Genomic DNA, 23,106 nt, shown 5'->3' with positions numbered 1-23,106 from the left:
TCTCATATTATTGTCTTCGATTTCCACGATAGCGACATCAAATGAGCGAAAGAATGTCCTAGTAATTATTGGAGACGATGCAGGCTTCGAAACGCAGATCAGTCACAAATCCGAAATGCGTGCCACGGGAGCGCTTTGGTCGCCTCGAAACGCAGAAATCTCAAGGCGCTCCTCAAGGCGTTACTTGCGAAATACCTGTGAGGGATCTGGAATCTAATACCTTGTGACAAACAACACTGCAAAATGGCAGGCGTTGGAATAATATTTCGCCTTCCCAATGTAACCACTTTTCTCATATTATTGTCTTCGATTTCCACAATAACGACATCAAATGAACGAAAGAATGTCCTAGTAATTATTGGAGACGATGCAGGCTTCGAAACGCAGGTGTACGATAACATGGTCTGCAAAACTCCAAATTTAAACGCTTTGGGGAAACGCAGTGTAATCTTCAGAAAAGCCTTCACTTCTGTAAGTAGCTGCTCTCCAAGCAGGTCTACTATTCTAACAGGTAAAATTTGTAATATTTTCTAGTTTTTTATGTTTTCAATGACGAAATTTCGCGTAATTTAATATGTTTGGAGAAAAATTACGATTAAAAAAAACATTAATACATTAAAACATTTAAAAAAACATCTAAACATTAAAACATTTCAGAGAGTTACCTATTTATACTTCCAGTCCATATGATTTGCATATTAAGCAGCTAGCTAATCAGCTTCACATTTATTGAAAATGAAACCAAGGCCATACCTAGAAAATGTGTGATTTCATTTCTCATTGGCTATTTTTAAGACATCAAAATACTGCAATGTCACACTGAAGTTGACCTAAATACAAAATATATAATATGTAAAATGCTTTAGCAAATATAAGCAACCTCCATGAGGGGTTTGGTAGTGACTACATTGATCTTAAATATATACGTTTGCAGCCCATTTGATATAATAACTGATTTGAAGGCTGTGAGGGGAAGAGTTATCCATTGCCTGCTTGCCTCTAGAATAATGCGTTTCCTCTGATAAAAACCTGCGTGCTTATTTTAAAATTTAGCTAAAAGGAGGGACGCTTATTGGAAGGAGGGCCCTTTATTGAGAAGAGAGGGGGGTTATTAAGTTAAGGCAGCAATAGGACAAAAATCAAGAGAAAAAATTATACACTTAAAGAACTCTTCAGGGACATAGAGATAGAAATAACTGGAAGTGACCTAACAGGAAAGAAACTCTTCTCCTTTGCTGATTCCACAGTAGTTGAAGCTTAAAAAGTCATTAATAAAGTGGTAATCAAAACATGTTTTCAGTGCTTGAAATTAAAAAAAATCCAGGTTGTCCCTATTTCAAAAGCCGGGCAACCAAAGCTGTGAATTTGGTTACCCTGATGAATCCTTGGTTGCCCAGTAGAAAATCACATGGCAGTCAAGTGTGAACTAATCCCATAGCTCTTAGAGTGCGGCAATGGTTTTCGCACAAGTCTGGGTTTAAGTTGTGGCATATGCATATTCAAAATGGCATCTTTGATCTTGATCACCTCCAGACAAAAAACTTTGTGTTTGTCTCTTACATTTTCGTACCTGGCAATGTTTTATAAAATTTACAGATATCCAATACACAGGAAAACACTTAGCTGAGGCAAATTATTATTAACTTCACACTACCGGACATTGACAAAACAAAACCGTCACGTAGGTCAGGTGCTATTTATGGTTAATTGATTTTCTATTTTTGGCTGGGTTGTCCGTTGTTTTTTCCCCGGACAACCAGCCTCTTAATTTTACTAAAAATTGGTTGCCCAGTAAACTTTTTGGTCGTCTCAGACGACCGGATGACCGCTAATTTCGAGCACTGTGTTTTCCCTGTATCTTGAAAATGAGGTATGGGAAAAATGATGAAGCGTTCAAGATAGGACCCACACAATTTTTGGGCGGGAGGTTGGGCAGTTCAGCTCCTCATGGCTCTGCTGAAAACTGAGCTAGAATGAATTGTTTTCATACCAAACCAGAATTTACCATCAGCAACTAAGTAATTACACACGAAACTGCTCAACTAGCCATGAAATACTCATTATTAAATGTATTTCAACTTTGCATATAATTAGGAGTGTTCTATGAAAAGCAAAAGGATGTCTACCAAATGATGAGCAAGGTACTAGAACACTGATGAGTCAAATCATTTGCACCCAAAAACAACTCCAATAATGAACGTTTCATAATTTCATTGGCATCTCAGTGAGATTTACATATGAACTGTGAAACAACTTTTGATGATGTTTTGGTTGAAGGTCTTCCTCAACATCAGAATGGTATGTATGGTCTTCACCAGGATGTTCATCACTTTAATTCATTTGATGCAGTTAGAAGTTTACCTTTGCTGCTACAAAAGGCAAATGTAAGAACTGGAATTATTGGAAAGAAGCATGTTGGACCTGAAACAGTAAGTTATTGTATAAAATGTAAAAATCTAGGATTTAATATGACATGTAGCATATTTTCCAGGCTGAGGAGACAAAAAGATATCTTAAAAAACAACAGATACTACAAGGACACTTGTTGTTTGTTAGGTGTATTTAGGTGAAAGTATGTAAATATGATTGTTTTAAAAGGGATGGAGAACATTTTTGCTCACGATTTTTGGCCTTTAAGAGCCAATCACCATTTTAAACTTAAGTTCACATCAGCGACCTTAAATAGTTCCAAATACTCATGTTTTATACGTATAATTGATAGTTGGAATAATCTGCCAAAGGAAATCGCTGAGGCAGCAAATTTGAATATTTTAAGAACAAACTGAGAAGTCACCTCGTAAATTTTGCTAGTTAACGCTAAGTTCTTATTTTTGATGTATTATATATATATAGTTATATCTAAATTAATGTTGTAATCTATTTTATTATCGGGAGATAAACTAGAAAGGGATAACCTCTTTTATCTCCTTTTCACTTTTTATTGATTGTGAATGAACATTATAATAATTGTTATTTTTCGAGTTTACACAGCCTCATTTAAACATGTAAGAGATTAGGAGAAATCTTGAAAGTTATACAGCTGTGTTTGGGATTGCATAACTGTCTTGAATTCTTGGAACTCTTCTTGTCTGTTGGCTATTTTGTACATGAGGCTATATAAATTTGGAAAGTCCTCCACTGGTAAAATCTTAGGTAATGCAGTGCTACATTTTCTTCCAGGCATTTTTGGGACATATGGGTACTACAGGTGTGTTGAATCAAACATAGAGCAAATCATGATGCTTTTTTTTATATAAAATTAATATAATCAATTTCTTAATTTCTTTCCTCTCTCTATAGGTTTATCCATTTGAATTTGCTTACACAGAAGAAGGTCATTCTATACTTCAAGTTGGCCGCAACATCACTTACATTAAAGAACTGACACACACGTTTTTCCAAGGATCTCAGAAAGACTCACGTCCTTTCTTTTTATACATTGGCTTTCATGATCCCCATCGATGTGGACATACCCATCCTGAATTTGGTGAGCTTAAATGAATAGCTACTAATATATTATAGGTAATGACTCAGTATTACCTTTTAACTCTTCAGTTGTGGAGGGTGCATACTCCAACATTTATTTCTTGATAAATTCATTTGTTTGAAACAAAGGAGAGTTTACAGAAAATCAAATCAAACCCTGTACGGTTATGGAACTGATTTACTCTGCTGCTCAAGCTTACCGGTATTCTATCTTTTGTGGCCAATTGGAGGCTGATCCATGGCAGGTTTCCTCACAGCTTTTAGCCAGGCTCATGTAACCATGCATTCATATCTCTTGATCAGAACTAGCACAATGGTAAAGAACAGAACGCAATCACTCTGACTCCCCCTTGACAGAGCTCAAACCCACACCAGTGTGCATTTTTTTTCCATACTGTTCTCCACACATTTCTTAAGGTGCTGACAAGGAGAATGTATTTAACAATCAACAGCTTCTCAAGTTGGTGATCATCTCCTTTAATTTTTTTCTTTTTTTGCCCTAATTTCTGATTCATGGGTGATATCCTTGGCCAGCAGAAAGCTTGATTCTTCTGCCTCGGGAGAATAGTTATGCTCAAAATTACCAGTATGCCAGCATAATGTGGACAATCCTACCTATGACCACTATGCCTTAGTCTATCTCTCATTGAAACAGTCCACATCAGGGGTTCCATTAACATTTTCAGCAGGAGAGCAACTGGTTTTCAAAGGCAGGCAAAACCTTTTTCAAGAACTGAACTTCCTATAAGATAAACTTCCTTCCAGATGGTAAAACCAGGTGGGCAAAACCATCTTTACAATCGATCAATTCACCAGGTGCCTGGCCCTTAATGAAACCCCTGCCATCTAGTGTGTTTTTGTGTTTATTGTAAAAACTTATTGGCAATTATCTATTAATCCAATTATTTTCTTCATCGTGTGAACAGGAAGCTTTTGTGAGAAGTTTGGAAATGGTGAAACAGGCATGGGGCTTATTCCTGACTGGAAGCCATTACACTACTCACCAGAGGATGTGATTGTACCATATTTTATACAAGATACTCCAGCAGCTAGACAAGACATTGCCAACCAGTATACAACAATTAGTCGCCTTGATCAGGGCATTGGGCTTATCTTAGAGGAGCTTCGGCAGGCAGGCTTTGAAGACAACACCTTAGTCATATACAGCTCTGATAATGGCATACCATTCCCAACTGGTCGAACAAACCTGTTTGATCCAGGCATGGCAGAGCCATACCTTGTATCATCACCTTACACCCCTGAACGTTGGGGCCAGGAGAGTGATGCTATGGTCAGTCTACTGGATATAGTTCCTACAGTTCTGGATTGGTTTGGACTTGATTACCCCTCATACAAGCTGTTGGGACCCAATCCTGTACAGTTAACAGGGAAGTCAGTGTTACCTATATTAAAAAAGGAACCACAATCTGGTTGGGATACAGTCTATGCTAGCCACAACTTACATGAAGTGACAATGTATTATCCAATGAGAGTCATTCGAAGTACATCCTTTAAACTGATACATAACCTCAACTACAAGATGCCATTTCCTATTGATCAAGACTTCTTTGTCTCACCCACTTATCAAGATCTTCTGAATCGCACAGAGGAGGGTGAGCCAACCAGATGGTTTCGCACACTTGATCAGTATTATTATCGACCTCAGTGGGAACTTTATGATCTTAAAAGTGACCCAGAGGAGCTGACAAACCTCTATGGTAAACCTGCCTATCAGGATGTTGTCATGGAGTTACACGGCAAGCTAAGTGCATGGCAAAATGAAACAGATGACCCATGGATTTGTTCACCAAGCAGTGTTCTAGAAAACAGAGGAAGATATCCCACCACAGGTGTGTGTTTGTCAATGGACAATGGCACTTGATTTAAAAAAAAAATCTGAAATTTTTGTACTGGTAATTTTTGTAGCTATTTTTGAAAATTTGACAAAATTCTCTTCACTGCTTGTTTCAAGAAGGTAAAGAGATTGAAAGTGAATTTTTGTTATGGCTGGGGGACAATAGTGAATTGGTTTTTTACAGGATAAGTTTTGTAATTAAATTTTTTACCAAGTAGACCATAGCTTACTAAAAAGGCTGTCAGTAGTGCTCAAGAAAATTATCACAGCATCGCCACAGCAATGACTATCAGTTGGGGAATAAAAGTGAACCTTGTTTGAAATTTCACCCATCTTTCTTAACTGAAAACTGCAAAACTTTTGCCATTCATTTCAGCTGAAGTTATAAAATTAATGATTCTGCAGGACATGAGCTGACTTTCATTCAATCAACTTTAGCTTCTCACAAATCCTTGTATTCCCTATTAACTAAAATGTGGGGTTGAAACATGTATCTTCCTCTCTTGGAGTCATGCAGGAATTTTCATCAAGGTCTGCAAGATTTGACCCGGAAAACACAACAGGTACCAGCAATTAAAAAAAAGAAAAAAGATTGAGGCACAGTTTGTGTGGGATGTTTCTCCAATGATTAGACCCCACCTACATTATGTGACTGTTTGAAAAGTTCTAGAACAGAATTCTTTCACTCAGTGTGAATTTTGCACATGGACTTCACAGTTGGCATCCCCTTGAAGGCTTTGTTGATTGTCACTTAAGGAACTATTGTAAGAATCATAATAATAAGGGGTGTTTTGTCTCTCCCATCATAGTGGGAACACTTAATATCAATTTGGACAGAGTACTTATTATAGTTTCAGTCATTACCAAAGAAAATGATTGAACTTAATTGTATGATTGTGTCTCAGATTTTCAATGTGGTAACGAGAATGCAAAATCTAGCATGAAATAAATGCATTCATTCGGACATAATTATGCTCCTTCATTATAATTTGACCAGTGAACATCTCAGCTTCAGTAATTTGCGAATGTTGATCCTCCAAGAAAGCTACCATCAGTCAAGGAGCTTTCCTAAGCCTGACTTTTCTCCATCAGATCTTAACATCCTTCTGTTTAAGATTATAATACTTAAGGGGCTGGTGGGAATTAACCTACCAACCCAATTCCATTTCCTTGCAAGTTTTTTAAAAGGCCTTTATACTGACACTCAAGTCTTGCAGAAAGACACTTTCTACCTTATTGGACAAACCCAATAAAATGCTGGAATTGGCATTTTATTTAGGGTGAATGGAAGTTTCAGTGGTAATTTCCTTTGGCAGAGGCAAGAACAAGATCCACCAAATATGGTATGGGCCTGAGAAATGACAAAGAAGCTCACATAGCATAGGGGATCTGTAGATGAACTTTACATGCCCTCCCTCCAGCATTCCACCTAAACAAAACCTTGTATCCTTGGTGAACACCCTTTATGAAATGATAAGGAGATTGGATTTTATTCAGCCTCACAAGGGTATACACAAGTCTGATTATCAAAACCCAACTTTGTATCAACAGCAATCATTTTCATTTGGTGTGATGACATTGGAAATTGCGCCCCCCCCCCTTTCTAATCAATTTTGATTGATGATGTTTGTCAAGTGCTCTGTCTTAAAGTTGAAGTAGCATTTTTACAGATTTAGATGGAGTGGACAATTAGTTTTACCTCTTGAGGGGAATGTGGTGTTAGTACTGTAAACAAGTATCTTTTCTGTATAATTACAAAGTGTCTTAGTGGAACTTTAAATGAAGGGTTTTACTAATCATCCTCTACGTCGATCCCTCGATATAGGCCCAGTGTACAATTCACATGTGTTTTTCAATATAGGCCTAGTGTACAATTCACATGTGTTTTTCCAATATAGGCCCAGTGTACAAATCACATGTGTTTTTCAATATGGGCCCAGTGTACAATTCACATGTGTTTTCTAATATAGGCCCTGTGTACAATTCACATGTGTTTCGCAATATAGGCCCAGTGTACAATTCACATGTGTTTTTCAATATAGGCCCAGTGTACAATTCACATGTGTTTTTCAGTCTTCTGAGTGGAATCCATCATTTATTCCAGACAGTAAAATATCTTATTAATCTAAATCAACTACAACATCAAACAGAAATTTGAGTGAACCTCACAGTAAAGCCTTTTATCCTCACTGAGTATACAGTCCATGTAAACTTTACATGATTCACAACAAGACTTAAACACTCAGGCACAAACTATAGACACATAGCATAAATAGTCTCACATCTTTTTCTGACACAAAGAATGAAGAAAACGATTCTGTAGATTCTGAAGAAAAAGATAAAGAATGAAGAAAAAGATTCTGAAGTGATAAATTGAATTCATAATAAATTACACTAAAGGGACAGTGATGAATTGCAAACCTTTGAAATAGCTTTGAGATTGCATCTTTTTTTTTTTTCCATTTTAGGATTCCAGGGGAAAAATTGACTTTGAAATGTATAATTTCATTTCCATCATTGTCTTTAGCTGAAACCTTTTCTTCCCTCAAAATTTATAGATCTAAGATATGAAAACTTGATTAATATTTTAGGCCTAGCTAATTTTGACTGGTTTGATTTTTTCAAAACTTTAATGCATGTGTTGATAATCTCTGATGTACTGTGTCATTCCGCATTTTCACCTGAAAATTAATGGAAAATGATTACTTGTTAAGAAAAGCCAATTAGCTGTTCATTGATGAAATTCTGGGGTAGGAGGAAATAGATGATGAATTTCTTTACTTTTTCCTGGTGTCAACTGACAGTGCAAACATTAATATCAACTCCAAAGTTTTTACAGCCTAGAATCACACCAACATGTTTGACTTTCCTTGTAAGACTTAAGTGTTTGCTTGAAGCAATGTAAATACAAAGTTGTGATCCTCTGTTCTCCTTTCAAAAATAATTATAAATCAATTATTGAAACCTAGTTTCCATGATTACCATTGTTGTGCAATGTGACAGACAAAATTAATGAAGTGTGCAATCAAAAAAAAAAAATATTGATAGTTTTGCTTTCATAAAACAATGTCATGCAATTAAGGCGACTGTAAAGTATTATTTTTGCCTCAGCTTCCTGAGCATTTAAGCTTTTTCAAAGCTGCCTTAATCTTAGAGTACTTCCTCTTTATGACATGCAAATCTAAAAATATTTCTAAGCAATGAACATGCTTTACTTTTATCACTAGTGAATGTTATGCCTTGACCATTTTATTTTGTCAAGAAAGCAGAAAAATTAGAAGCCACATCAGTTCTACTTTTTAGTTGAGGAAGATAACTGCTAATAGAGAAGATTGCCATTTCACCAAAAATCTAGTACAAAACTTTGCAAGGAGGTTAAATTATTAGTGTTAGTCTTCTAACACTAATAATTTCAAAATTCCCTGGGATTTTTTCCCAACAATCCCAGTCAACAGTTAATGAGAATGTGGGAGCTGATTACACCTAGGCAAGACATAAAAGCTTATACTGACATAATTTAAGGGCCACAATATTAGTTTATCTAGACATGCCCCTCTCTTCTCCTTCTTATGTACAATGTGACTTAATTTAAGTGGTGTAATTTTGTATTGTAAGTTTTCTTCCCTTGAAAATGTTATATTTTTTACTTTTAATTAGCTTTTCACCTTGTATCTAATTCTGCTTAGGTTTGGAAAAATAGATAAAATGAAAAAATATGAAAACATTCACGCCAGATTCTCTAATGTTGGAAACTTTTCCATGTGAGAATACTTAAAAAGCCACAAGCATAATGGCTATTGTGCTAAAAGTGGAAACAATATATCTACCATCCATTCAATGAAACCTCTAGGTTAAAAAGACAATAAGAAAAACTTCTCTTCTCCATGAAGGAATACTTTCCTTTTGTTAATTAGAATTTACCTTGAGGTTTGTTTCAAGATAATTACAAAGGATAAATATGCAGATTTCAAGACAGGCACTTTGGGCATTGATTGATAGTTTCTTTTTTCAAAGCAATAACATTTCAAAGCTGTGGGATAAAATATACATAAGGTAAATGCATCTATTGGGATTCTTATCCATTCAGTGGCATTCTGTGTCAAGCTTAATGGTTCCCTGGGAAATTGCATCCCTCCCACATGCTTTTAGCTTGACATTGTTTACATTACACCTTTCCATTTTCCATAGAATTGATGCACAAAAAAAGCCAATTTCAGCATAGGGGTTGTTTTTCATAGGGTATGTATCTTTTCCTGTTCCTGCTGCAGGGTGCAAGTACCCCCCTGGCAGAAGAAACTGGAAATATCTCAAACAAGTTTATACATGACCCCAGGTGATTATGAAAAGAAGCTCATAACTTCCTAAGCCATGGAATTGGGTGATTATTTAATTATGGTGTGACACAGGCTAAGTAGATGTCTAGTTAATGCTCTTAGAGGATTTCGTCATGTTTACAAATATCCCAGGGTAATGATTATCCTAAGGTATTATCTTCATGATAATGTTACTTCCTGTGTGTACAACTGCAATGACATGTAGAATGAATTTCCAAAACGGCTTTTTTATGAGGTGTTGCTTTTCGATATCCATCATTCAGCAAAACAAGATCCAAGTCCTTTAAAATTTTCACTGCATCATGGCTAGAGTGTTATGTCTGGTTGTTTGATATCCACTTCCATTATATTTTACTTTTGGTATTACATTGAGAAAACTTCATCTTAATAACAAGAGAAAGCTCTCTGTAGAAAATTTCATACAAAAATTTCTAGCCTTCTTCATGAAAAATTCTAAAACTTTTAACATCGGGTGAAAATAGACCTGGTTGTCTCTTCAGTTGTGATATTATTCAAAGCAGAATATACTTAGATCTCTCACATCTGACATAATTGATCTTTGACAGCTTTATTTGAAGCAGCTGTCATTCTGTTTAATTTCAACAATCACAGAACATTCTGCTTTAATTCCTCTCTAGTTTGCTTGGACAGTTCAGAAAATGAAACTCCCACCATCACAAAAATCAAATCTTTATAGCACTTAAACTGTTCAGATTTTTAGCTATCAGTTCAGAAAGGTCCATAAATCTTCACTAGCAATCAATGTACATTATGTTGAGCACACAAATAAATGTCAAAATTTTATGCAAATGGTTTCTTATCTTAATTTGTAGTTAAGCTTGTAAAATATCTTTAATACAGAAAAGGTATAACCAGAAACCATCTCTCTGAATACACCAGGTAGCAGTTGAACAATGGTAAACATTTCAACTTGTCTCATTCAACTACCCTCTCTATATTTTATACAAATAACATAAGAAAAATCATATTTATTTTTTATGTTTTGCCCATTTTAAATTGAGGAAATTGTTCACAATATGTAAGATCTCCATTCAGCTGCTCAGAATGATGTTAAAAGTTTTTGTTTCTGGCTCTCAAACTTCCATGCTGAATCTACCACAGACCTTACAAAGATGATGTTCATAATTTACCCCAAATTTAGGATATTTCTGTACATATATCTGTAATTTTTATAATCATAAAAGCTGATATTTACCACAACAAAACCAGGGGGGTTTAGCTATTACTGTCAGTGAAAGCTATCATGAAAATCTTCCTTCTAAATTTTTTATTCCTGTAATTTAAAACTTTGCAATGTAAAGAAAAGAAACTTTAAACCATATGAATATTTAATAAAAAAAAAAAACATTGGAACAGGAAAGCAAGTTATAGCAGACAGATTTTCACACTGAATATTTAAAGCAAGAACATCTTAGGAATTAATTTACTGCGGTCTCTTTAATGCACTAATCCTATGGATATATTCAAAGGACTCGTGAAGAGCTTCACACATAAGGTGCCATCATTGTTATTCCACAAGCAATTACATTTTTACATTGAAATTTTCATAACAATACTTTCACAGAAGGTCAATTAGCTTGATGAAATACAGAGTAACCTGTACCTACAGACAGTTGATTTCTCTTTTGATTTTGTCAGGTTATACTGTTTTCGTACTTAAAACATACTTCAGGAAATTGCTCCACTTCTATCGGCAGCAGGAAAACAGAAAACCATTTTTTTCTATAATTCGTAGACTCTTTAAATATTTTTATTTGCTCTTGAAAATATCTCTGAATGTATGATTACAATGCAAGGGAAATTTACATTCACCTTTAAAGCAGATGTTCATTTTTTACCATTAATGTAGACTCCCCTAAGAAAATAGTAGAGCATGAATTTATTTTTCTGAGCTTTAGTTTGTTTTGGTGAAATGAAAACTAACCTTGAGAATATCCCATTATGTAAGACCAAGAAATTTTCTGCAACAGAAAATACCTAAGTAATTTGTTAGTAGGTTTAAGTTAAGTATAAAATATTGCCCAGCAAGAGTTTATTCTTGGGCTCAAAACAAAAATTGTTTGATGGATTACTAGGAGGGATAATTCTTCATAGAAATACATTACAGTAACCTGCTGAATCTCCTTTGATTTAGATACAAATGTTGTAACAAATTCTTGGATAATTTTTAAAGTATTCCATGGCAAAACTGATGTTGTTGCCAAACCAAACATACTGCTTCAGTTCTACAAAATTAACAAAAATTAAGTCAATTTTCTTCTCATAAAATACAACCATGAATATTCAGTTAATTTATCTTATCTAATGATAACAGACTGCTGTCTCACTTTCCCAAACATGTACAGAATTATTTGATTACCTTCAAATTTCTCTTAAAGACACACTTTTCCTTGATCTGGATCAATTAAAATTTAAAATGCTTTTACTTTTTTTCAGAGACCAAACATCCTCTACTTACAAAAAAAGGGTGTAATGAAAAACTTAACTAAAACAGGATTTGAATATAAATGAAAATTATCATTCCTTTCTTCAATTATATTTTTATCGGACAACCTGCTGAGGAACATGACCGTCACAATAATCCTGCCTATCACATATTGCATCAAACATGCATTTGCTATTTTCAGAAAACTACATATGTTGCTTTGTGAAGATGTGGTGCACTTATTGACTCTGCAAATCAGGGGATATGAGCCCACTAATTACTGAAACACCAGCTGCGTCTCCAGTGCCCATTTCCTTCTGTTGGAAGCATTTTATTGATTGGAAGAAGTCTAGACCAAACAGTGAATCCCTATACCTGACATGCCAATAAATTGTTTACAATCCACAGCCCTGCATTCCAATAACTGCATTAAAAAATTGTTGTAGAAGTTACTGATCTGACAGAGACACAAAGAAAAATAAAATTTTTGTAGATTGCTGTGAATACTTATCTTTTTTAAGGGATTGCAGATGTTGTAGAAATATATGATTTTACGATGCTAATAACCATGGTAACACAGCTATCGGGTTCTGACTTACAAATCATTCACAAAAATTTTCAAATATAAAGTTCAGTGTTACACTAATTCAACTTCAGCTATTTGTATTACTTATGCATATAATTACCATGCTCAAAATGCAGAGATCTACTAGTAACATAGATATGAAATTTGAACTGCAAAGCTTTGGAAAAACACCCACGCATGAAATGAAAATCAACATCATCTCTTCACCCAAACCTTTTTAGAGGCAGAGTCTTAATATATTCTACACTGATCAGGAAAAAAAAAAAAAATAGTCACCAATCATGTAAATTTAATGTCATGTAGAAATGTCTTTCCAGTTAAGTGGAATATTCTTATTGAATATGATGGATCTGAAATTCTATAAAAATTGCTTTTGATCCCTCTCATTATCATTTCATAAAAATGTTTTTAAGATCTTTCTTTCTGCTCTACTGCAAAAATAAAAATGTACACATTCTCTATCTGTTATTAATTGAAAAGCTACCATTTGCAAATATTTCTTCTTTCTATCAACTCAGGAGGTTATAAGCAAAATAGACATGACTATGTGGTGGTTATTTGAAAGAAAGCCAGTTAAATGGAGTATTTTTTTTTCTGATAAAAAACTCCATAGGTAGCCACAAATAGATTTCTTTTTGTACAACAGAAAAATCTGTGCAAATAGTAAATGAAATGTTTCATAATGATTTTTAGTTAAAAAACATGCTTTACTTACAGGGTAGAAAATTTACAGAAACACGGACTTAAATATTTATTTTCTTTCCCCAAATCAATTTTGTTAGCAGGCATTTCACACACAATAGCAGATTAATTTTAATGAAATGAATTCTCTTCAGCCAATCACATTACACGTTTTTCCCCACCCAGCCCACTGCCAGCTTGTCAAAACTGATTCATGATTAATTTCATTTTTAATTTTTTTCTTTTTTTTGACTTAGTTCATAACACCTGTATACAATTTGGTGAAATGAACCACTTTGTGAAAGCAGCTGTTTGGGAGTAAAAGATTTCCAACTCAAGATCTGACCCACCAAGAGAAAACGATAAAATTGGCCTTGCAAGAAAATTTCACATTTAAAAAAAAATATTAAATCACAACAACAAAAAAAATGAAGTAATCATGCATAGCATTCTTAATCTTTGCTGATCTTAGTGATAAACCTTGTGGCACAGTGTTCATCAATTTTTAAAGAGATGATTACCTCGTTCATATTCCTTTGCTTGGATCCTTTCCAACCAGGCTTTCGACGATTGCTTCCTTTGACAAATGTTCCAATGTTTGGTTGCCCACTCAAATGAAAACCCTAACTCCCATCACATCTTTCTACAAATTCTACTGCATCAATTAGAAAACTGAGAAAACAAATATGAAACTGAAAGTAAATTGAACTCCAATGGCTTGCTACAGTAACACTTGAGTAAACTAGGATATTTTTTGAGTGGATTTACTTTAGCAAATTCTAAACATTTATAATTTTCTTGTGCATGGCACAGATAAAAAAGGGAAACTAGCAAGAGAAATAAGTTAAATAAATGAATCCCCCAAGGAATCTAACAATTAATATTTTCGACACAAAAGCGAAAGCAATAATCTTTTCTCAAACGAATAATTCTAGAATGTTATCTTCTGCATTTTTCCCAATCAACAAAATTTTGAACAAATGAAATTGGTAATTTTATCGGCTACCTCGAATAATGGCACTCGGAGGGCAGAATGAATAAATCGTAGAGATCAAACAGAGAAGAAATATTGGAGACAACACAACAAAAATAAAACAAAATCATCACGACGAAAAACAGAAGAAAAATTTAATGAAAACAAAACTGAGATGATCGTAGAAATGCTCAATCCAAAACGGAAAGAACGATCGCAACGACAAATCAAAAATACAGCAAAGTAAATAAGGATTCAACCAAAGAAATCGAAGACCGGTGCTATTATGCCGAACTGTCAAAACACCTACGAACATGGTCTCACAAAAACTAAGAAGTTTCTATCGAGAAAATAGCTCGAATTACCAAACAAACAGTGCACTTAAATTAAGATCCTGCCTAAAATATTATCAAGAATTGGTCAAAAATTTGGTTGATCTCTGAGAATTCCGGTATACCTCATATAGACGGACTCTATTTACCTTTCTAATTAACACACAAAGTCAAAGTAAAATCTAAATTTTCCAACTATTTTTAACGGAAGAAAGCACCTTGCCAAACAGCAAATATCGCTTTCCCTAACCTGGGCTATGATTAAAAGATCAAACGAAAACTAGGGGAAAAATACGAAAAGAGGAAAAAAAATCAAAGCTTTGATAGCAAGCTTGACGTGGGGCGGAAGGAAGGGCGAGACTAGTTCGACTCGCCATCTTTGTTGGCACTCTGGCTCGTGTGAATGTTCGGCGAATGATTCAAGTTTGTCAAAGTGCTCCCATTTTTATTGCTTCTTGACGTTCGGCGTCTTAAACGATACTTGAAGAGGAGGTTTATCCTCGTGTCCAGCTATTCGGTGTCCGTGTAGACCGGCGATCGCTTGTTGAGCATCATCATAGTTTTGCATGTTAACGAAGCCAAAATTCTGGCCTTTCTTCACGCGCACGTCAGAAATTGCACCGTATTTAGCGAATAGTTTGTACAAAAGCTTCTCTGGGTCAACTTTCGTCGTTCCTCCGTCGTCCTTGTCTGACGGTAAGCCATAGACGAAAACACAGTAACTGCCGGGGACAAGAGCGTTCGGAGTAAAGGTGTTGTTGTTTGGGCTTTGAAGAAACGTGAGCGGCGAGTAGCGAAAATTCGCGCCTTGGTGGTACAGAGGCCCTACTCCGCTAGCGCTGAACGGTGATCTTGCATTTCCACGAATTTGCGGCGGAGTAAGACCGATTGGTGACTGAAAGGCAAACGGAATCTGAGGCTTGTTGCTCGGAGGATTGGCAAACTTCACGGTCAGTTTAGAAGATTCCGAGGGACTTACACCCGGAATCTGCGCGCCATTCAACGCGTCGATCGCAGCTTGCGCTTGAGAGCGCTTGTCAAAACGAACGAATCCAGCACCACGACTGACGGAGTTTTCGTCTTTGAGAACTTTTGATGTTATAATCTCACCATATTTATGAAAGAGTGCCTCTAGCTGTTCCTCGTTCATTGCCTTTGGTAGTCCACTAATGTACAGATTGGCATTTTTTATGTCCTCTGATGAGGGTCGAGCATAACTCACTTTGATATTCTTGGTCTGAACTCGCAGCCGATTTAATTCCCTGACCGCTTTTGCTGCCTGATCAGGTTCCTCATAGTTTACGAACGCGTAACCAAGGCTGTTGCCAGATACTCTGTCCCGTACGAGTTTACAGCTCGACACGGTTCCGAATTCACCGAATAAGTTTTTGAGTTCCCCTTCGCTCATCGAAGGCGGTAGGTAGTTGATGATCAAATTTGTCTTCATGTTGTGATCTGTGCCGTTTTCCAGAGATTCGCCGTTCATCTGCACGGGAACTGTGCTATCATTCATCTTGTCCAACATCAAGAAAAGAATTAAAGCAAGAGGGGAACTCTTGGAAAGATAAGGAATAAATTACAGGGTCACCAAATGAACTCAATCGTCTCGTTGACTCGACCGAACGTCAAAAATTCGAATGAGAAATGAACTGTCAGAGGTGGCGGTAAAACTTATTTATGTTCCACGTGGTTAGACTGTATACAATTTTGCATTAAATTAAACACCCTCTAGCTTCAATACAACTATCCCACCAGGGAGGGCTAAGCAATTTCTTTTCATCACAGATCAGTATTCTGTTTATCCATGAGGTTTATGATGAGGGAAAGTACTCTAAAATATATTTTCGTCTAATTCAATGGATATGAATTGCAGGCAGTTCATCCCTAGGGCAAAAAAGCAAGTTTCGAAGATGTTTATGAAACGTAGTTGGGTGGGGTGGGGTGATGAGATTGTCGGCGGCATTACAAAGGACCGGAAAATCGGAAATTGCAGCTGAATTTCGCACGCTTCAAATCTATGAAGGGGATGAATAGTATGTCTGATCTGTGGCTAAAAGGATTATTTCAACACTTAAAAACAAGGAGAATTTGAATTTAAAGCAAAAAAAAGCCAGAGGTTTTGCTCTAAAACTTTGACAGATGCGTAGGGCCTGAACATCGTTCGAAAACGATCGGTTATTCTTTTGTTTATGTCGTGCGAAGGTGTACACTATTCGGTCATTTCACGAACGAATTGTACATATTCAGTGCTTTGTTAAATTATCGTCGCTTTGCTATTTTGTTTTATTTTATTGCCTAATTTCTTTAGCCTCGGGTAAAAAAACAAAACTTGGCGCGTTTATGGACTGTATTCAACGTTTGTAAAATTTTGAAGTTGTTTGAAAATCAACCCACTTTCTTCATTTCCGTTGTTTGTGCGTTCGTTTAAGCACAGAACGATTACTACCGCTGTTAGACGACGATTCAAAATGACATCAAGCACAGGAAGCTGTCATGGGACTCGCTATGGTGTTGTAGTTTGCGATAACCACGAAAAGTGGGGTGGCGCGTCATCGATAGGAAAGCGATATGTCGACATCTTCAAAAGCAAGAATGAGGACGAGGATTGGCATATTTTCGCTGCTATTGAAGGCGAAGTACCTTCCAAAGAGGATTTGGATACATTTGACGCCTTTTTTATCACGGGAAGTCCCCATTCTGCAAACGATGATATCAAGTGGATCAATGATTTGAAGGAATTTATTTCTTCTTCAGTGAATTCATCCAAGGTTCGCATCGTAGGTGTTTGCTTCGGCCATCAATTAATTGGAGCCGCTCTGGGTGGTAAAGTCACGGTAAATCCATCGCAAAAATTCGTCCTGCAGAGCGAAGAAGTCAAAACAGATAAGAATTTTCGAGGAAATAAAGCAATAAAGGAACTAATCGAAAGCCTTAATGGTCCTCTTCGCTTGTTGGAGTGCCATGGTGAATGTGTAGCGACTCTACCCCCCGGAGCTACAAATCTGGCTGAATCAGCAACCTGCCATCATGAAATGATCCAATTTACTGAGAACATTTTTGGGATCCAAGCGCATCCAGAATTTACTGTGCAAGATTATAAAGATCATCTGATTCCTGATTTGTTCCGTAAAGGCAGACTCGACGAGAATGGAAAGAAACTTTGCGAGGAGTCTCTTCTTCTACCTCTTGATTCATCCAAGATGGCGGCTGCCTTGAAGAAGTTTCTCTCTAAAGGGGATTCTTAACATGTTGGTGACAGAGCTCTGCAAATCGAGAGAAAATGATTGCATAGTCAGCCATTTTTGTGGTGTAGGCAATAGAATATTGCTGCAAACATCTTTAAAGGGGACTAAGGTACATGTATGTGAACTATCAGGAGTGAATGTAAATTTCTCGACACATTTTGAAAATTCTAATCAGGATCTGAAAAGTAAATCATCAGCAAAAGATCGAACATGTATTTTTGAATCCAGGGGTTAAGGTTCTGTAGTTAAGTATGTGGGCTACTTGGAACATTTCTGTAAGGGTAAGTACAATATGTAAATCACACTTTTGGACCACTTCCTTCCGAAACGACTACTGTGGTTTTAACAAGAAAGAAATTGTTCCCTTGTTTCATGTTTTACGACTTTTCTAATTTAACCAGCCTGTTGTGTGATGCTGGCCAGGATTGGGTTTTTTTTTTTCACTTGCTGTACAGTACTACTTTACAATGTATTAAGTGACATTCTAGCTAGGTATGTCACGCACGTGTTAGCCCTCGGTTTTTGTTTTTATTTTTTTGTTTTGTTTCTTTTTTTACTGTGCTCCAAACCAATTGAATTCCACCTCTGGTTTTTTTACTTGGCAAGGTTCCTTATGCAATTTTCAACCACAATGAAAAATTATTTAGCTTTGAGTAGGCCTCAGTGCATATAGTGACAGTGAAAATGGATCTAGAGAAGTTAAATAAAGTGGATTGGGTTTTTCGAACCCCAAACAAAATATTTAAAAGGAGCTAACAACACACTTGGACCTTGTGAGCTAGACATCTCTGGGACATTCATCCTAAACTAGCTTGGATTAATTGAAAGTACTCAGAGTGTCAACTTGGCTGATTGGTCTGATGTACATCACTCACTGGGTTATACTTTGTGCTTACCTCGGCAATTTCAAGTTTTTAAAGTTATGATGCTAGTCCAAGATTTTTTGATAATCGTAGTATTGATAGTGTAGTATTTTAATTATTTTGAGTCTTCCAGAGTGTTCCTGGATTTAGTTCATTGTGAGTGCAGACCAGCAGTCTGGTACTGACTAAGAATTTCAACAATTTTAGATGTGGTGTTGGGAGTATGGAGTATTGTCAAGGGTATGGGTGTGTGTGTGTGTGTGTGTTTGTGTGGCTTTTTTTTTATAAAGCTTCAGTAGAATTATTCAAGACTAGGCTAAAGTGCCAGTAATTCAATCAATACTTTGGTAGATTATCAACAGTAGATTTAGACCTATTGTCATTCAAAGGGTGTAAACATAAAATATCGTAAGGGTGAAAGTGTAGGTACTGAGCTGGCAAATATTTTTCAATCCTCAGTCTTTAATCAGGTGTTGGGTATTTTTCTAATAAATATTCCAAGACAACAAGCCTCTATTTTGATAAAGTGCTAACTTAATAAAAGTTTCTCATCAACATGGTTTGTTTCATGATTTTTATGAATTTAATGGTATCTTAATTCTGTAGGAAAATTCATTAGCTGATGAGGGAATTCTGTGTTGAATTGCATGAAAAAACTTATTTTCAAGTGCAATTTAATACAGAATTCACAAGTCAGGTAATGGTTTTTCCTTGAATCCTATAATTTAATAAAAATAAAAAGGGAAACAGCAATAATATAGTTTGTTTTTATCTGAGTGTGGAATAAGATATGCAAAACAATATCACTTAGCCTGGTTTTCAACTTGCAATTCCTCACTCTGTTAACCAATCAGAATGCAAGATTTTATTCAATTATCACATTATGTGACTATGGTAAGATTTTGTAAATTCTGATCTTTGTTCCAATATAATTCCTTTTCAGATAGTTTATGGGAGCGTTATTGTTTTGTTTTGTTTTTTTAAGTTTCATTTTAAAAAATTTGTCATAACTTTTTATAGACTGTGTCAAGCTCTTAGCAAGTACAGGGTGGCAACAATCAAAAGTGAGAGTGAGCTAAAGAAATGACAAGTGTAAGAAAGCCTCCTTGTGTTATGCCCTCTCAGATTTCAAAAAATTGTTTATTTGGAGTAACTGTTTTGTTCTTGATACTGGCCTGGTAGACATACACGGGGGTGATCAATTATGAATATGAACAATTCCCAAAACAAGTAAAGGGGGAAGTAACTGCTTCAGGTGAACTGCAATTGAAGAAACTGAAGGGAAAGGAGCCTGGGAAATTCAGGCTTTGAGTGGGTCAGACCTGTGCCTTCAGGATATTGTTAGGGTGCTACCACTAATTGAGCAACCAGATTTGGCCACTGGCATGGTTAAAGGCCAAGTGTAATGGGGCCTTTGCACCCCCGGACTGAACTTTGGCATGCAATTTGCACCTCACCTTTGAGGATCATTTCATCATTTCATCCAAAGGTAAAAATGTTTATTTTAATTTTTTTTTTGGCCAAAGTTATCCCTTCACGTCTAAATCCTTTAATGATAAGTGACCACTTAGACTAGTAATGAGTTGGCAATATGAAATTTGACTAGCTTCATTGAATAAATCTAAGAAGAAATTTACCATCAGGTAATCTATTGGTTTTTGCATTCCTTTTCCTTAATCGAAAACGAAATTAACAGAGAAGTATTTTCATGATCAAGTATGGGGTTGTATGGAAATCCTCTTTGCACTGAACAAGATTAATACTCATTCGCAAGCGAAGATTGCATGACAACTCTGTGACCTGCGTAACATCGGCGATGGTCACGCACTCGTGAAGTGGTGTATGGCGTCACGTGATAATGGTAGGTACCGCTCTTGAACAAAACAATGAGTTCTGAAACAATGGAACAGAAACGATTTGCAGTTTTGCTCTGTGAGGATGCAGAGAAATGGGGAGGAAGAGACGTGATGCTCAAACGTCATGTTGAACTTTACCATCGTGAAGATGATGAGGAATGGAGGGGATTCAATGCTTGCGGTGGAGAAGTTCCCTCAACGGAAGATCTCGATAAATATCATGGGTTCATCATCACCGGAAGCCACTATTCAGTCAATGACAATAAAGAATGGATTCGAAAAACCGAGCAATTTATAGCTACCTTGGCGAAAAAATCACCCTCCAAACGTTTAGTTGGTCTTTGCTTCGGCCATCAGCTCGTTTCGAAAGCTCTTGGTGGAGTTGTGGGCAAGAATCCTTCGGGAAAATTCGTTTTACAAACCGAGAGCGTGAAGGCTACCCACAACAGCAGCGATACAAATCCAGTTGTATCTAAACTGTTCGAGAATGGTCCTTTAGGTTTGCTGGAGTCACACAGTGAATGCGTGACAGAACTTCCCCCAGATGCCAAGACCATCGCTAGTTCCAACAGTTGTGAACACGAAATGGTATTATTTGCCGATAACATTCTTGGAGTCCAGTTTCACCCTGAATGTACAGCAGAAGAGTTTGAGGAAAAAATTCTTCCATATTTGAAAAGTGGGAAAGTGTTCACAGAGGAAGACGTTCTGAAAACCAAAGAATCGTTTAAAGTTCCACTAGATTCCACCAAAGTGAATGACGTGCTGAAAGACTTCTTACATCAGTAGAAAATGGAATGGTTTTCATGCATTCTCTCTCACGTGAAGCTGTCAAACTGGGACTGCTTTGGCTATTTTACTACCCTGCATAGTGGTGGGGAGTTTTAAAATGTTACAGCTCTGTTGTGAATTTAGTCGGATTCAAATGGGACATTCCAAACCCCTCCCATAGAAGGCCAACTTCCATCGCCCCTTGACTTCTTCTTTGGGAAGGAAGGAATTCATGGAAGGAATGATCTTGTCTGCATGGGCTTTGCTTTCTATTCTTAAAAGGTGGTTCTCTAATATTATTTATTTGTCATTTGGAATAAAATTCCTTTCACAACTGGTAACCTGTATCAATCATTTAGTAAGAAAACAGGACGCATGAGATCTTCTGAAAGAGAAGAGGAAGGTATGAGACGATGTGATTTACACAAGAGTGCATCTTCAACAGTCACTGGATACTTAATATGTCATTACTGTTAGTTTCGGAACGCGTAGCTCGTATACATTGCCACTTATGTTCGTTTGTTAGTGATTATTGCTTAATTTCAATCTTATTTCAGTCAGATATTTTATTTCATACTTCATCGCTATTAGTTGCTGTTGATACTACTAAATTTTGTCTGCTAAACTATCACTAGGAGCTAGACCAAAGTCTTTCTTTATTTTACATTGAAGATATTTTCTCTTTTTGGTACGTACATTGGTTTATTTCTGGCTTTCAGTTCACTTCATTGTTAGTGTTACATTTCTCAGAGATATTTACTAGTTTAGTTCCTGCTGTATTTTCTTTTAGTTCGAACCACACAAATTCAGCCGAACAAATTCAGCTACAACCGTCAATGATAACTTCGCAATCTTCAATCTCTACTTCGCCCTTTTCATCCGTGATTACACACCGATCTCTTTATTTTTCTTTGTTATATATGTTGATTACCTAACCACATTTTAGACTGTGCGTTCGAATAGTCTTCTCCACTCTGAGTAACTTTTGGAGGTTACAGTTACAGAAGGCTACAATTTAAAATCATATTTAATCTTAATTTTCACTAGGACGCAATACAAGTGTTTGATAAATTCAGGTTGCTCTGAATGGAATATGAAAATTTAAAACTTGGTAGAATGATCGATCTGGAAATTGAAATAAATTATTTAAATTGAGTTTATAATACTGCTCTTTCAATGCAAGGGCTGATCCAGGAATTTCTGAAAGGGGGGGGTTGCACACTATTGAAGTAACCTTCAACACCCTTGGTGTGGAAAGCAAGTGATGGCCTAGTGCCTCTGATGTGAGCTCTTAAGGGGATCCAGTGGAAGTGAAACAACTTTGTGAAAAAAACGATTTCATTTATTAATTTAAGAATCAAACAAAGTAACAAGAAACAATTCCTGCTCAAAGGGGGAGTTGCAACCCCTTCAACCCCTCCTCTGGATCTGCGTATGTAATGACAGGCATTTCTGAGATGATGTAGCATTGTTGTGGTAACCCAGTATATCACAAATGATCAGTAAATACTGGGACACGAGTGGACAATTTTAGACACCATTTCAAGGTAGCATGTGGAAAAGCTAGGTAGCATTCATTTATCAAAGAAATGGCATTAAAAAGTACAAACCTTTTAAGCTTACTTGAAGGATTCCAGATTGTCTTATGCATAAGTGTTTAGTCAAAACAATCACGTCA

General features: G+C 36.3%; 4 protein-coding genes and 1 long non-coding RNA gene across 6 annotated transcripts; 3 read left to right on the top strand and 2 right to left on the bottom strand.

Annotated features, from left to right (window-relative positions):
- Nucleotides 1–144: 144 nt before the first annotated feature.
- LOC111327167 (N-sulfoglucosamine sulfohydrolase) lies at nt 145–16,333 on the top strand. 2 transcript variants are annotated; one of them, XM_088738418.1, is made up of 5 exons: nt 145–511; nt 2,278–2,429; nt 3,301–3,487; nt 4,413–5,336; nt 9,610–16,333. In XM_088738418.1, the coding sequence occupies exons 1-5, from the start codon at nt 244–246 to the stop codon at nt 9,666–9,668; spliced, it is 1,590 nt and encodes a 529-aa protein (XP_088594544.1). In that variant the 5' UTR covers nt 145–243; the 3' UTR covers nt 9,669–16,333. The 2 variants fall into 2 exon arrangements, with proteins under 2 accessions (XP_088594544.1, XP_088594545.1); XM_088738419.1 differs by having other exon boundaries at nt 4,413–6,684.
- Nucleotides 2,050–4,418, bottom strand: LOC148720167 (uncharacterized). The gene is made up of 2 exons (XR_015993164.1): nt 3,687–4,418; nt 2,050–2,421 (listed from the first exon to the last, which is right to left on the bottom strand). It is a non-coding gene; the product is annotated as an uncharacterized LOC148720167 (long non-coding RNA).
- Nucleotides 14,492–16,218, bottom strand: LOC111327168 (ELAV-like protein 3). The gene has a single exon (XM_022931285.2). It carries the CDS (start codon nt 16,216–16,218, stop codon nt 15,139–15,141), a length of 1,080 nt encoding a protein of 359 aa, XP_022787020.1. The 3' UTR covers nt 14,492–15,138.
- Nucleotides 16,334–16,479: 146 nt separating the features above from the next.
- LOC111327171 (uncharacterized) lies at nt 16,480–19,356 on the top strand. The gene has a single exon (XM_022931287.2). It carries the CDS (start codon nt 17,162–17,164, stop codon nt 17,936–17,938), a length of 777 nt encoding a protein of 258 aa, XP_022787022.1. The 5' UTR covers nt 16,480–17,161; the 3' UTR covers nt 17,939–19,356.
- Nucleotides 19,357–20,644: 1,288 nt separating this feature from the next.
- Nucleotides 20,645–23,050, top strand: LOC111327174 (uncharacterized). Its single transcript, XM_022931290.2, has one exon. It carries the CDS (start codon nt 20,688–20,690, stop codon nt 21,444–21,446), a length of 759 nt encoding a protein of 252 aa, XP_022787025.1. The 5' UTR covers nt 20,645–20,687; the 3' UTR covers nt 21,447–23,050.
- The last annotated feature ends 56 nt before the right edge of the window (nt 23,051–23,106 follow it).

This window comes from Stylophora pistillata, chromosome 11, assembly GCF_964205215.1.
Source record: "Stylophora pistillata chromosome 11, jaStyPist1.2, whole genome shotgun sequence".
Lineage (NCBI taxonomy): Eukaryota > Metazoa > Cnidaria > Anthozoa > Scleractinia > Pocilloporidae > Stylophora > Stylophora pistillata.
This window is presented reverse-complemented; position numbering and strand designations above follow the sequence as displayed.